Source organism: Alligator sinensis, unplaced genomic scaffold (genome assembly GCF_000455745.1).
Source record: "Alligator sinensis unplaced genomic scaffold, ASM45574v1 scaffold82_1, whole genome shotgun sequence".
NCBI classification, from domain to species: Eukaryota; Metazoa; Chordata; order Crocodylia; family Alligatoridae; genus Alligator; species Alligator sinensis.
The window spans coordinates 1,551,649-1,568,305 of NW_005841860.1; the positions used below are offsets into that span (position 1 = coordinate 1,551,649).

Sequence of the window (16,657 nt, forward strand, 5' to 3'; positions counted from 1 at the left end):
GTAAAGCGACCAAAACGCTGACTTGCATCCATAGATGCTTCTCAAGCAAATCCCAGGACGTCATTCTCCCCTTGTACTCGGCCTTGGTGAGGCCGCAGCTGGAGTACTACATCCAGTTTTGGGCCCCACAATTCAAAATGGATGTGGAGAAGCTTGAGAGAGTCCAGAGAAGAGCCACGCGCATGATCAGAGGTTAGGAAAACAGACCTTACGACGACAGGCTGAGATCTATGAGGCTCTTTAGCCTGGAAAAGCGCAGGCTCAGGGGTGATCTGATGGCCATCTATAAGTTTATCAGGGGTGACCACCAGTATCTGGGGGAACATTTGTTCACCAGAGTGCCCCAAGGGATGACAAGGTTGAACGGTTATAAACTACTGCAAGACTGTTTCAGGCTGGACATAAGGAAGAATTTCTTTACTGTCCAAGACCCCAAGGTCTGGAATAGCCTGCCATTGGAGGTGGTTCAAGCACCTACATTGAACACCTTCAAGAGTAAATTGGGTGCTTATCTTACTGGGATCCTATGACCCCAGCTGACTTCCTGCCCTTTGGACATGGGGCTAGACTCGATGATCTTCCAAGGTCCCTTCCAGCCCTAATGTCTATGAAATCTATGTGAATATGGAATGCCATGTGTCCTGGTAAGTCTCCAAAGTATTGTGGTATTAGCCTTTTTAAACTAACTGTTGACAAGGGGTACTACAAGTGTACACGCTGTAAAGTCACCAACATTATGATGCTTATTAAGTATGCACTTTATGAAACCTCTGTTTCCATAAAAAGCAAAACAGAACTGAACAGGCAGTATGCTAACATGTTAAGTAGCACTTCCCTTTCCACATCATTTTAATAACAATAGGTGGACCTAAATTCTTTAGCTTTTACTTCCCACTCTGCAATGAGCCACTGAGACTCCCAATTTCATAACGGTTAGCAGAAGCCTACACCCCAGTAGACAGGAGAGGCTTTTATTGCAGAAGACAGGAATATTTCACAGAATGAAAATCATCTTTAAAGCTTTTTATGCTCTGTGCCAAACAGCTCCTCGGTAAATGTCACTAGTTACAAATGATTCATTGCTCAATGTTTTGAATGAGGTTCACAACAGAAGTGGAGAAATAGTTTACCCATGCAAAGGCAGGCCAGATATGTAACTACAGGAATGGCTTTTATTATCATATTATTATTGCATTGACAATCCAAGTAAATTTCTAATATTCATTTCATGTTAACAGCTGAAGATCTGGATTTTTATACTGCACATGGAGGCTGCTAAACTACATTTATCTGCTGAAAAATATATCAGCGATCAGCAGCACACAATCCATCCCTCTGGCTATGAATTCTTTTTAGCTTGGAAACAGCGATGCTCTTACAGAGGCTTCTGTGTTCAAAGCATAGTATACTTCCACGAGAGAAAACCTCCTAAGCTAATATTAATTCTTGCAATCATGACAATCACTGAAAATATCTTGCAAGTCATTTTCTACTGCCTATACCTACATGTCTGTTTAGGTCAGCAAATATTTTCTATATTGTTGTATTTATTTTACTGGAAACCAAAAAGAATTCAGAATTACAATGTTATTCATGTTCCTAGCTTTTAGTATGAGACTTGGTACTCAGTGGGTGCATTTACACAAGACGCTTTACTGTGCATTAGAGTAATCAGAAAGCATCACTGTCTACACATGCATGGGACTTATTGCACAGTAAATTAGGCTAATATGTGATTTGCTAGTACAGTGAAATACAGGTACTAGATTAACTGTGCATTAGCTACTGTGCACTAGTGCACATGTATGCACCAGGGGGCCACAGAGGGTGGGAGCTGTCCACAGCTCCAGTGCAGAGCTTGGGATCACAACCTAGCCCAGCATTGCTGGCTTGGGCTGATGCCCTGTGGCTGAGCGATGGCAACACCCTGAGCTCTCTCCTTCTCCCCTCACTTCGCTTGCTGAGGGGATGGGGGAGCTCTCTGTCCCCACAGTGCTGGGCTGGGGACAGAGAGCTTCTTCATTCCCACAGCCCTGATGCTGCTCATGCAGTGCATGCCTCAGTTGGCTTCCGCTCCCCACCTGTGCCTGGGGGGAGCTGGGGGCTGAACAGAGCTGGAACCAGGGGGAGCTGCAGGGGGAAGAAGCAGTGCTGGGATGTGTGGAGCCACAGGGCACAAGGGGTAAGCAGTGGCGGGACCCGGTACAGACCCTCTCTGTGTCCCAGAGCCCAGGGCTGACCCGAGTTCCCCCTGCCAGCCTGGGGCTGGTGCCTGGAAGTCCACCTGCCTGCAGCAGTGGGGGAGAGCAGGGCAGGAGCAGCCCTGGACTCTACCGCTCCAGTTGGGAGCAAATTTGTTCCTGACGTAGGTGCACATGTAGACATGTTTCCAGGCACAGTTTATCGTGCCTTATTTTAATGTGCAGTAACCTTAGGGCACATTAATTGCACATGTAGATGCACCCAACGTAGCTTTCAAAAGGCCCTATCAACTACAAGTCCTATCCACTCTCACTGCTGGAATACAGTTAAATCCAAAGCCGGTACCTAAGTACCACCAAATGATTAATGAAGATTTAATGATGCAGCAAAATGACAACTGTTGACTGTACCAACACTGATACACTAGCATTTTATATCTTGATCCTCCAAACATACATGCAAGCAAATAATCCCATTGGATTTAATGGTATGACACATGTGAGCAATGTTACTCAAGTGTAGGTGATTACGGGAACAGACCTTTGAGAAGAGTCCTATGTTGCATATTTCAGCCAGACACCAATATAAATAAAAATATGTTTTTTTAAATACTGAGGAGGCCTACTTTGTATTATGACAGTTTGCTGCATCCCTTAGGCAGGAAGAATTCACATACCTCTTTTATAAACTGAAGATAATACAGGCCATGAAAAATCTCTGCAGGAAAATTATTAAACAGATATACTTTCCCAGTATCACCAGTATCTTATTCTGCAAAGAGAAGGATCATACTGATAGACACCATACTTGGCAATGGTTTGCATACAAGGTAACATTCACTCCTGCACAGGAGAGCCTCATCACTCAGAAATATTGAGTCCTTGTACTGAGCATTCCCACAATGAAGTGAGCTTTTCCAGTTGGAAAATGGCACCTTCCATCTCAGACTTTCTTGGTTTAAAATAATCAGCTGCTTATGGAAGTTATGATTTTAGCATATGGATAATATTTTAAAAATTCATATTTTAAAGCTTTCCTCACTACTTTTCCATGCTATTTGGTTTTAAATATAAATGCACTACCAAAGCCCCAAGCAGCTGCAGACTTCAACTACGTTGCCAGATGAGTGACTGCAGCATTAGTTCAAGTGCCCACTTTCCATGAGGTTGTTAAAAGTTTTATAATCCTGCAGGGTAGAGAAAGCTATAGTGTATTTATATTCATTTAAAAATTGGAGAATTCTTTAAAAAATGTAGGTTAAACATTTTAAAAAAATCATTTTCATGGGCTTACAAAAATGAGATGTGGGCGAGGGATGATAAAGCTAAGTGATTTTGAACTGTGCAATCAGAAAGATTTAGACACATGGCCAGACTAGCATTGACTTATCAAGCTGCTCTAGCTAAAATGATAACTTCTGTATCTTATTTGTTTCATGATTATATTTTGCTAGCCTATATAAAAGACTGGAGAAATGGACAAAGTGTATACTATACCATGCATGCTAAAATGATATACAATTTGCAGTCACAGATAACCTGCATTTTCCAACAGTAATCACATGCTAGAAATAACTTAACTTGATTACCTCAGATTTATGCTGGGCTCAATTCTATAAGATACTGTGTTCTTTCATCTTCTTTTGTGGGAATTAGGAGAATTTGCTACCTCACAAATACAGATTGTTTGTATCTCAGTGATTTAGGGATATACCATTATGCTTTGTTCCTTGCTTAATTTAGAAATGATTCACAAAGCACTGAAGCCTGACAATGAAGCTATCTTGACACCACAGGTGGGTTGAGTAAAGGTTGTGCATACAGCAGTCTTCCTTCAACTTTGATATTTCTTATGTGCAAAGGAAAGAGCTTCAGCAGGGATGTGAGCCTGGTACATGGTGTCAGGAAGATTCAACTAGACTTTCTGCCCATTTAATCCCTCCAGAGCCAAAATCAGAGAGCATAAATCTTGGTTTAGTGACATGATTGCTTTATTCTAAATTACAAATGTACTGGAGACTGCAATGGTTCTAAAAAATCAGACTGCCATATACTAACTCACAAACAGAACAATCTCCCCACCCACCACCAAATACAAAATCATATACAGTATATTCCCTTATACGTTTAACATAAAACTACTTCAGCTATTGGCTGCTGCTATCCCAGAACTAAAGTTAAGGAGTTTTTAATTCATTTGTTATATTATTTATATTCAAGTTTGGTTTTGGCAATAACCAGTTGATTACATCTCTAATCAAAACTGTGAAATACTCCTGATCAGTGTATACATAGTAGCAAAGAGGCACATTTTTCACCTGGGACAGCAGAACAAAATGATGTCTTCATTTTTTATTAATCCACGGAGAATTAAGGCAAAAGAAACATATATTATTTTAAAGGCCAGTTTTATGCATTGGGTAGCATGAATCCTAAAGAAACCATGAGCTCTTCTCTCCAGAACATATCCGGCTATGGCAGCTTGGCTGGGTTTTTCTAGAGCATTCACTTGCGAGGTTGGTGGATGTGCTGATTGACATGTTGTGGGTTAGGCAGCTTTTCCACAGAGGGATGTGGTTTTTGATGAGCCACCTGGGCTGCAGCTGGAGGGAAGTCTTTATCACCCTGTTTAAAGAACACAGCAGTACAAGTAACAATTGTTAAAAGTGTGCTTGCTAGTCAAAATGGATGAAAAGCATCACTGTGAGTCACTGATTCAACAGTCCTCAGCCTTCACTGGCCCCTGGGCAATATCACTGAGCAGGTATCACTTGGTCGGCCCCACTATATTTTCCTCTCCTTGTCAACCTCAGTTTTATTTTAACCTCAAACTCACTTTTAATAAGCAGCACCTAAGATTCATGTGATTGGAGAGAGAGAGAAGAAACACGTTGTCTTTATTTTTTTTAACTTGCTTGATTTCAGCATTTGCCAGTACTGTGTTAAGTCAGTTTCAGTGAGTCAGTGTGGTCACGTTTGCTGTTTGTGGGGATTTTTAACATGTCAGCAAGAGGGTGGAACATTTTAAAAACAGGATAAGGTAATTTGTAAAACCACAAAAACAAACAGATTCCTCAGGTGGAAAAGTAGTTGCAACTAAAGTTTTAAGCCTGGATAGATTTCAGTGCCCTTCAAATAGGCAACAGTCCTTATTTGTGCCATCTTCACCCAAGATAAGTACTACCAGACAACCAGTTACAATACCACAGTTTTATCATTGCTATTTTCCCAGCAAGGAGGTGAGCAGCTGCTTATGCCTGTTGTTGGTGGTAACTTTTAAAAAAATCAGTGGAAAATGATTAGTATGATCTAATGTATGAGAGAATACAATTCCCCTGTCTGAGAACCTATTGATCCAGAGAGTGACAATGTTCCATGCGGTCATTTTGTACAAAGCAGAAATCCAGCACACCTGTCATTTCTCCTCTATGCCACCCTCTCCCTGCTTTTCCTTTAATTCTTGACAATGTTTTCTTTGCCCTTTCAGTGTCCATATTTTTATTAGATTGTTTCTTCTGTACTTTTTTTTGCCTTTACATTTGTTCATTTAATTTCTCTTCCCACTAAATCCTCTTTTTCATAGAAATTTTCTCTCCTCTCTGTCTTGTCAGTCATTTTTAACATGCTCCTCCACAACATACACCACCTTTTCCTTTCACATACTTGAGAAAGTACAGTGGATGAACGTCTTGCCATTACACTATGGGTCTTTCCACATTGGTTGAGGCCTGTGCTAAGGGACACCTTATATGCTACCCCCTGAAATAGATGTAATGTAGCTGCCCTTGGTTGGAGATGCACTAATGGCTACTAAACCAAAAACACTGGAGAGAACAGTTTGGACAGAGCAGGCCTCCATTCTGGTGCACCTACTTTACTAAGAGCCCAGAATGGTTGCAGATTGTCCATCCCTGCTCTACTTCATTGCAGTGATCACTAATGCAGTGCTTGGGGGATGCAGACATGCCCTTTAGAAGACTGATAACTGTTTCCGAAGGTGACAGAGTTGAGTCCTTGGACATCATTTGGAAATGTTTCTCTGCTATAAAGAGAATCACTAGGAGTCAGGCTGTAAGCTCTGGGTGCCAATATGACTGAGTTCAAAGAATCACTGTTTTGTTGGGGGAGGGGGAAGGATTTTTGCTAAATATTCCAGATAAGTACACCTATAGTAGATAATTCTACACTGTATAGCTCCTTCCCAAGCAGACCACTGGTTGCAAACAGGCTGCAGATAACCCCAGGCACCTATCAAGCAGTGGAATGTTTTCTAGAGTGTGGTACAGGCTAAATGACGGAAGTCACGAGGTAACCAAAAAAAAGGGTTTCTTTCTACCTTCTCCAAACCTAGCCCTTGTAGACTTCCAAAGTTCCTTGTTTTTATGCTCAGCCAAAGGAAGGGTGTTATATTTGTAAATGTCATCATACTAGAGAGGCAAAGCAGGATCAGAATCACTGAACTGTGTTTTTGGTTATTAATAACTCAAGGTTTATATTTACTTTATCCTCATAACAGCACAGTACTGCTGAGCTTTATGTGCATGAAAGGAACCAGCCACATTCAGTGTTCATTTGCTCACTGGCTACTCTAGCTCAAGGGCTGGAGCCCCTTCTTGGCACTCACGGGGTGTGGTGTAGCCACAAGATCTACTGCAGATCCATTAGGCCATGGATAGCTAGCAGTCTTGTAGAAGACACTCCTATGGTCACAAACTCCATGGTACCATTTCGCTGTGTGGCAGGGCACTGTGGGTGCCTGCCATTTTAAGGGCCAACCCAAGCAGCCAAAAGTTGCTTAACTGTGGCAGCCATTTTAGATCTATGGCTGCCTATATAAACAGGGCAGTTTCCTGCTGGCAGCTGAGGCAGTAACATTGCCTGGCTGCATGGAATATTCTGGAGGTAAGAGCAGGAGATGGTTTGGAGGCTCATACCATCAGAGCAGGGTAGGCCAGGTAAGCTTCTGGAGGCACCTGAGCCTGCTGGGGGAGTGCCAGCAGGAAACTGCCCTGTTTATGTAGACTTCCAGGAGCACCTGAGCTGGGACTAGGGGACCCAGACCCATAAGTTCAGGCAGGAGGTGAAAATTCAACAAGTGAGCACTGAAGATCAAGCAGATAGTGTGTCTATGTCAAACATAATGTGACATTGACTTAAAAGATTTATTGACACTCATTTAGTATTAGCGTTTAACCAACACTTGGTTTCATTTCACCTCATCAACTGATGGTAATACTATTAGCACGTGCTTGAACAAGATATTTTGCCTATGTAGAAAGGATATGGAAAATTCTGTAGATGGAAGATTACCCAGTGAACTAGCATCAGTCATTCACAACCTGAAAACTCATTACCAAACTCTCATGCATCATCATGATCTTTTAAACTATTCATTGTTTGTTGTAATGATTGTAATTTTAGAAACAAATTATACAAAAGTTGGATTAAAAACATGCCTGGGTATGAATTATTCTTCTTAGATTCATAGCTGGTTAATGTTAATGACCTAATATATTTGTATTCAGGCCTTACCCGCTATTATAATGATGGGAAACAATTAAAAATATATTTATCATTTATTGAGCACCACCAGCCATTGCTCCAGGGTGCTCACAGACTACTACAAAACAGAGAGGGGAAAAAAAGCTGACACATTGAAAAATAAGGTTGTGAAACTCTTATGAGTATTAGCAGCACTTATTCAAACAAGTAATCCCGCTGATATACATGGGAACCTGGGTGAACGGGCACTCAAACATGAGACAGGGTCCACAATCTAGGCCCATACATGTTCACAGGAACTGTTAATGTTAAGGGAGGCAACAGTACTTCCCAACTTTAGTTGTTCAGGATTCTTGTTACCAGATTTACCAGTGCATCTTTCAACAACAGAATTTTAATGAGGGGTTTATGCCTAAAATGCAGTAAGAGTGAAAATGTTTTCACCATATGATACTTGCATGATCAGATCTTTCTACTGTGTACCTCCAGATGGGTGCCTACACCTTTTATGGGCACCCATTAATGGCAACAAGGATTTATGTAGGCTGAAGGATCCATCTGTATGGATCTAGTTCCAAGAACTGGGAATAATGGATGCAGTGACATAAAGGATATGGAAAAATAATCCGATGAATCTCAACATTTCTAATTTCAAAATAAAACAGTACCAATTATTTCAATGAACAGCTTCACACAAACCTAAACAAGAAGAGTTAAGGAGTCTTGACTATTAATATAAAATTCTTTCAAATCAAAATGAATGAAGGATAGGGAGGGAAAATGGTGACCAAAATTAAAAACCTTGCCTAAATAACAATGCTTTGTCAAGACAGCTTTGAAATAACTGAAAAGATTTTAGAGTGTAATCTCACCCTTGCAATGACACCAGAGATGAACACCGTTGGTTTAGGTGGGCTGAAAAATAAGAAAGATAATTTTGTTATTCATCTTCAGGCAATCTGAGAAGCAAAAACAGAATTTTATCATTCTACTGTAGGAAAACTGCAGGCATGCTTGGCAATTAATGCATGCTTCAAACAGAAGGGAGCAAAAATTTTCCTTTCAGCCTTTCCTTGCTACACTAATTAGCCAATTAGAACCAAGGACACTGATGAAGCTGTATTTTTTGGCTGCTCTATCTTCAGCTTAAATGACGGGAAGAAGCAGAAGACTATTCCAACAGTACTGTGTGGAGCAGTGGTCTGTCTTTGTTTGTATTGGGTTGCTAATCCTCAAACCACATACAAAAGCTGCCAGCAGTATTTTTAGGCTTAGTGTATTTGTGCTGCAAAAGGTGCTGTAACTAAGTAGTTAGACTTACCTGGCTGCTGTGATGGAGAATAGAGACAATTTCCAAGTTTAAACTTGTCAGTCAAAAGGATTAAGATTCTGAGTCTCCGAAAATCAATACCTTCCTTTGTACCCATTTGTAATACTACCACTCCAAACAGATGGAGACAGAATCATGTCCATTGCAAACAGAATGCTGCATTCTAAGCTGAAAATGTTGCCCTCGTTTTGCTAAGTGAAAACTCCTGTCCATTTTGAATAAAAGTTGATCCCAGGGCTGAACCTGTATCTGACACTGCAGTAAAAAAACAAAAACTGAAACCTTCTCACCAGTGCAAGCCCTGGTTCAGTGAAATTAGGGTAGAAGCCCGACAGCAGTAAAGGCCTCTACAGCCAGACTTATTATTATCGTTAAGTCACTTCATCCCCTCTTAGCACATATATTAGTTACGGTATCTAGCAGCATCTTGACACGTGTTCCAGGGGCCATGGAGGGGTGATTTAATTAGAGTGGCTCTCGGAGCCACTCTAATTAAAGAGCCCACAGAATCTCCTGTTTGACGAACTTTAGTTAACCGCCCCTGCCATTTTGAAGTGCTAGGACGCTGAATATATGAGACACAGAAGCTCCTGGAGCACACCAATTAAAATGCTCCAGCAGATTCGATTAATCGAGTCTGTTCCAACGCACTGTAATTATAACTGTTCCTAAAGACCTCTGCAACATGCAATCCAATGAAAGGGGGGAAAAAAGGGATAGTTCACTTTCAAGAATCAGCCAGGTGATCCATCACAAAAACATTACTTGGTTCATTCTTATACAGCACTTTACAACCACAGCTCTTTGCTAACATTAACCAATCCTCCAATTTGTTTAAAATAGTATTTGTATTTGATGTTCAACGGGAACAAATTAAATAACTGTTCAACCATAAATTAAATCATTGTCTTATGGGCTAGGGACAGACATTCAAAAAGCCTGAGCCTGAATCGATTCAATCTTTGCAGGTTAGTCTAACCTGGCTAGGCTAAATCACTTTGTAACGGCACAGACATCCTAGAAATGCAGGCACATGCCTGCAGTGGCTCAGGCTAGAAGCTGGGGGGCGCTAGAACAGCCCTCCTTTCCTTCCACAGCACTGTGCGGAGGGGGGGCCTGGCCAGGCCCCAGCAGGATGCTCTGATTAGCCCAGCAGGGAAATGATAACAGTGTTTATCATCCCTAACTCAGTGTTTATCACCATATTAAGAAAACAACAGGTGGACATTACCATCTATCTGTTGATTCTGCCTGTTGACTCTACCTGTTGATTCAGTACGGACCGTAGCTCGCATGTGGTCTGCTAGCTAATACACAAACACCTCTCCGCAAGTTAGAGGGGAGGGGGGAATTCCTGCTTAGCAGGGAGCGGTGGTGGTGGTGGGGGCATGACAGCATCCTGCAGTCTCTGGAGCTGCAGCTAGGGAGCAGAGGGGTGGGGCCAGCCCTGCTGTGGAGCAGAGAGCCCCAGCTAGCCCAGAGAGCATGCTGGGGGAATCTGGTTTATCTTAAACCAGCAAGTGGTCTGGGACAGACATTGCATAAACTGGTTTGAGCCAAATCAGTTAAGTCTGATACTACATTCAACCAGCTTTATCTCAAACCAGTTTCAGCCATTTTCAAACTGGTTTACATGCACTGAACATCTGTTCTGTTAGAGATTTAAACCAGTTTCTGATCGAGTTTATGTGTAATGTCTGTCCCTAGCCATAGGGGGTTTTTTTCTTTTACTGTGTAGCATCTGATCAATCTGTGTCCATAAAACAGGAGAAACCATGCTTTCATTAAAAAATGAGAGCATGGGAGACACTTTAAAAGAGAGCAATAGAAAGAAGAAAACATAACAACAGTGGATTGGAAGGAGTTCTAATTCCTCCTGGGCGATCAAGTCCAGTTCCCTGAGTTCATAGGCAATTGTTTACCAAATTATCATTTCAAACCCTCACCCACAATTTCCAGAAACAATATGTGAAAACGTGACACAGGTAACAGCAGGGGATATGAGGGCACTGTCAATCACTTGCAACAACCACAGGAAAGTAGTTAGTTAATATATGATCAACAGATCCTAGGAAAAGAATATAAGAAAAACAACTGGTAAGAGACTTCATTTAAAAATATTAGTATTACTTTCCGTACTAAGGACGACTACTTTAATCAGTGCATCAACACTTCTTCTCATTTAATACTAATTCACAATAGCTAAGTATCTCTAGCAAACATCTGCATTTTATGCTAGTTAGGCTTGGACAGGAAGAAGGGTACTTTACTCTAATGTCTGGAGTAAAACAGACAAAGAATCATAAACAACAAAACCAAACAAAAATAATGAAACCCAGCACAGTTCTGCTGTATGAAACCTGGCATGAATCTTCAGGACAGCAATAGAAGATTCTACTTGCAAACTTTAGGAAAGAACTCTCATTAACACTTAAGGGACACAGTAAAGCAAATGAATAGTAAACAAAGAAAAATAAATTGCAAACGAAACTTTAATAATACATGAAACTGAGTTTTAATCATACTCGCAGGAACACGAGTTATTTGTTTGCCATGGCATTTTAAAAAACAGTTTCATAATGGCAAATCTGAATCAGATGGATTTTCTCTTCTACTCTCCCCATGACCTTTCAGTGTGCACTGGGCTCTGATGATGCATGAAATTCAAATATAAACCAGCATTTCCTGAAAAGAGCTTCTGTGTGCTGGGCCTGCCATGCTTTGTCAACCTGCCACCATATGCCATTATGTGTGCCGTGCTTCCTGCTGCTTAAAAAAATGCAACCAGAAAGCCCACAATTGTAGCCAGAAGCAAAATTTCCGTTTAAACAAAGGGAACATTTGGCCTCATGACTGTTTTTAAATACCAGTCACTGAAAAGACTGATCAGGAACTCTGGTTTTGTGTGTCCTAATGCTACACCATTAATATTCAACAAGCCTGATTCAGCAAGGGGCCAGGCTCCTTGAAATCCCAATGAAGCTTAGCACATGAAGTTTGCATTACTTTCTAGGACTGGGCCCTAATTTTTCATTTGAGTATACTGGGTTTTTTTGTTCTTGTCAAAGATACTTTTGCTGAAGATCCTGTCAGATTTTAAAATCAGCTTCCTAGCCAATGAAGTTCGTAAGTACACTGAGACAGTCATTTCAGAACTAACTAATATGCATATATATGAGAGAGATTAAACAAAATTTAGGAACTCCAGCTTTCTGGTGAAAGATCCTCAGGTTTCATTCATCCTTCCTGAATTCCAGTAATGACTACTACCAGCTCTGCTCACAAGCTATGTTGCTGGCCCTAGTTGCGCCGTCCTATACTAGGGGTTAATTACAGAAAGTCCTAATGCTCACTGTAGTACAGATGGCTATATTTAAGAATCTGGTGGAACTACTAAAACAAATGAAATACCTCCTAATAGTAAACCAGAATTATTTCAACATTTGTATTTATAGTAATGACATGCATGTTGTCCTGTATGACAGAAGCCACTTGACTTGTCAAATCAACAGTAAATGGCCAAGATGTTCTAGTCCACTCAAGCTCCACTTGGTGTCAGACTATGCATGGGGGAAGCAACAGAAGCATTATATTACCTATGGCCATGTCCACATGAGTATGGACATTTGCTTCCCTGGGAACAAGCAGCAGTGCACCTTTTGCTGGTGCTACTTGTCTCCAGGGAACACCTGTGTCATGTGCCATCTGGCATGCAGCAGGTTACCCCAAGTGGGGTAGGGGAGGCTGTGGCTGGCACTGGGCTGGCCCCAGCAGCCTTACCTGGGGTCCTGGGGGCCTCCTGGTCAAGGTTCTCTCTAAGGTGCACGTGTGTGCAGGTGTGCACAACTAAATGTGTGGCCGCGCACAGCCTTTTCAAGGCCGCGCACCAGGCTTGAACCGGGGGCTGGCGTGGGCTCTGCCAGCTCCGGGGAAGTGCTCCGCTCCCCCGCATCAGGGCCGGGGAGTGAAGCAGTTCCCCGGAGCCGGCGGAGCCCGCGCCAGCCCCCTGCCCCAGCCTCCATCCCTGCCTTGCCTCACCTCAGGGAGGAGCTGCTGCCTGCCCCGAGTGAGGCTCTGCTGGCTCCGGGATACTGCTCCGCTCCCCCACATGGCCTTGGGGGGCCTGTCCCACAGTGATGCGGGGGAGCAGAGTGCTTCCCTGGAGCCAGTGGAGCCAGTGCCAGCCTCAGCTCTGGCCCCCAGCCTTCAGCCCCCTTCGATAAGTGTCCCATGCCGGACTGAGGCGGCGCGCTCACGGACTGCTACTCCTTAGAAGGAACGTTGTTCCTGGTGTTGCAGCAGAAGTGATCCTTCCACTTGGAGCCTGGCCGGTAGCTGGAGAGTGGCTCCAGCCATCCAGGTGGCACCCACTGCCCCCACATGCTCTGCTCTGCTTTTTTTTTGCATGGGTTTTTTGAACCCAGAATCTCCTGGGTCAACCCCTCTCCCGGGAGCTACCTTGCAGCATGGAGAACAGCTGAATGTGTGGTATGTGGCACCACAGATGTATCTGTGATGTCACATATCACATGGCAGCGCTTGTCTGAACGCAGCCTATGTGAGTATCTCTTCACTACAGAGAACCCATATCCCCTACCATCCATACCTTTTACTCAGGATTAAATGTGCTGTGAACTCAGACTTACCCGGTCAGGGAAGAGGATGAGAGTCCAGGTTTTGTTTTAACTCAGGCTCTAACTCACCTACTTGCAGTGGAGTGATAGACTGAAACCCTGGTTATAGGACTCCCATGATGACAGACCTCTATGGCCCACCCAAAATAATCACTTGGACGAGCATTTCTCTTAAAAGGTTGGTGCAGGTGATGAAGTAGGGAGCAGGGAGGAAATACAAGGCCTGGAGACGATGTACTATGAAGGGAGATTACAACAGCATGTCTGGCAGCTCACTACTGGCCTGCACCTACTCTAAAGTAGTATTCAGAGCACTTTGCTGAGCGTGGGCAGGACAAATGTTTGGGACTACATGGAGTGATTACAGGTTGGGGAAACAGAAGAAATCCCAGGGGCAAAAGCAAGTTTTTACTGTTAAGGACAACATTACACCCTAAATGGGATGGGTTCTGTGGTTTAAACTGAATCTAATTATTATGTGGGATATGACATGCTGCAGAAGATCTTTTCACTCTGCCAACATGTCTGATATGGGATGAATTCTAAGGGGAGGGGAAAAAATTGCAGCCAGCCACTTGTGATCCATTCTAACATTGCTTATTGTAGGCATGCTAAAGCAGAGGTTTTTTAGAAGCCTAGCAATGCCTGTGGATGGCAAGATGGGTGAGGCACTCCTGATCCCTTCTCCCTTCCACACATGCACACAAACCTGAGCCCGCAACCCTGTGCACTTTTTCCTCAACCTGGCATTAGCATTAGCAAAAGTCCCACTGGATGACCTGTGACTATACCAAAGTATTTTTGAAGTCCTTGGGAACTCTGTTCATTTGCTGCTGATGGACAGGATAGATGGGATGTCAGAGGAACATCTGCTTTAAGCAGGCTTCCATGTTCTTGGTGAGCACCCCATGGATATTTGCCAAAACCTTAGAACTTTCCTGGATGATGATGATCAAGGAGAAAGTGGGCAGGGCAAACTTTCCATAATTTGTGCTTTTGCTTTCTAGACCTCTCCAATCACTTATTTCCTCATCAGTCATAAGGGAACAAAACACCTCCTTGGCAGAGACAGAAGGCCTTCTACCAGCAGCATAGGAAAGTTGTTCCCTCCAGTTTTGGAATCCCAGCAAATGTATGTCTTCCAGGATTACCCCTGCTTGAAACAAACGTCCCTTTATCTCTGCCTGCCATACCCGAGCCAAAATATTTTTTTAAATACAAATAAGTAAGGGACACAGCATTCATTGTCTTGGTACCTTATAATCTTTGATGCAGTTGCTCTGAAAGAGACATTTAGAAAGCCCGAGGCATAATCAGGTTAAGTTATGCAAGTTTCTGAAGCGGCATAGGCTGGATTACTAGTGAACAGAACACACATTTGCCCTTTGGTGGTGGGAGGGGGCACACAGGCTGCCTGCATCAGCAGAGGCCAGTAGGTTGGGGGGTGCTCCTGCACACCTCCTAGCATGGCCCAGGTGAGTGCCTGGGCCACCCAATTGGCTGCTGGGCATGGGCAAGCAAGTCGTTCCCCACTCCCCACCGGCAGCCATGTCCTCTGTCAGCCACAGGCATCTGTCAGCAACAGACAGACAGAGCTTGGGGAGGGGGAAGAAAGGAGGCATCCTTGTCCTGTCATGAAACACCCACACTGTACATACAGACCTGACACTGAGTCCAGGAGTACCCTTGTGAGCGGGTGCAGCCCCACAGAGTCCGACCAGGCTGTCAGGCATGGGTGAGTATGCTCCCCCTCCATGCTGCCTGACAGCTAGCCAGAGACGGGAGGAGGCACTGTGGAAAGGGTCTGTGTTGACTTGGCTCTGTGAGAGCTTGGGGTAAGTGGGTGCTCGAAGCAGTCAAGTGTGGGGTGAGTGGTAGTGTGCCTCCCTGGAAGGGGAGGCTAGCAAGGGGCTGCAAACTAGCCTGGGATGCTGGCAGACAGTGACCTAACATGAATCAATTGGGAATCTGGTACAGAAGTTTGATTCACCAGTTTAACTTAACTTGATTAAGTTTGAGTGCACATCCATCCAGGTTTATCTTAGACTAGGTTCTTCCATTTTAAAACCAGTCTACAGATGCTGAACTCCTGTTCTGTTATGAGTATAGACTGGTTTCCAATTACTTATACCAGTAAATGTGTAATGTCTGTACCTGGCCATATTGTCTGCTGAGATAATTAGCCCTGGTGGGAAGCATGGTATAATGGCGTGCTGATACAGGCATGCTGCTTGATAGTATTTGTATACAGCTCTGCCTTGTACTGTTTAGAAACACCCAAAAAGGCTCAGGTGCAACTCACTACAAGACATGCAGCAAGACTTGGCCTGAAGGCTAGACCAACTTCTGGTAGTGTAGAATAATCTAAGACAAGCTTCTGAGGAGGTTAGATTAGCAACAGGCACATTGGGTAGTGCAACAAAGTGAATCACTTCACTCCAATTAGTACATTCCCCCCGCCACCAAATCAAGGATGTGCGCCCACAGTCTCCTGTACTTTCCTCACTCTCCTGGACTCAGACCCAGTTATCTGATGTGTACTACTTTCTTGTTGCTTTGTCCTGTGCCAGTACTATCTTCAGCCAGACCTGGTGAAAGCCCCTTTGCTCCTCCCCGCAACCTTCACATACGTTGTGGTGTGTGAAGGAGATCCCAGTAAGGTGAAAATGATTTTCAGCAATGGTGTCCATCTTTCCTTCAGTCAGCTTCCTGAAAATGCTCTGTGTGAAAAATTTCTTCTGCCAGTTCCTCTTATATATGGGTATGGCATTGTGAACCAGTAACATAACCCTGGGAGGATACCCATTAAAACCCATATCGCTGGGATGCTATGAAATCCCTTGCTGTCCAAACATGTAAATGCCAGGTCTTCTGAACATGCTGGCATGAGACTCTCTATCAATGCCTCAATAATTCATAGATTCATAGATTCATAGATGTTAGGGTCGGAAGGGACCTCAATAGATCGAGTCCGACCCCCTGCATAGGCA

The 16,657-nt window shown here is 43.4% G+C and overlaps 1 protein-coding gene across 1 annotated transcript in view; it reads right to left on the reverse strand.

The window, feature by feature from the left end:
* Window positions 1-4,174: 4,174 nt before the first annotated feature.
* Window positions 4,175-16,657, reverse strand: part of DAP (death associated protein) — an 89,423-nt gene continuing 76,940 nt past the window's right edge. The window contains exons 3-4 of the mRNA XM_025215607.1: window positions 8,576-8,618; window positions 4,175-4,826 (exon numbers count right to left, since the gene is read on the reverse strand). Of these exons, the coding sequence (XP_025071392.1) occupies window positions 4,707-4,826; window positions 8,576-8,618 (163 nt within the window). The 3' untranslated portion in view covers window positions 4,175-4,706. The remainder of the gene's footprint in view (window positions 4,827-8,575; window positions 8,619-16,657) is intronic.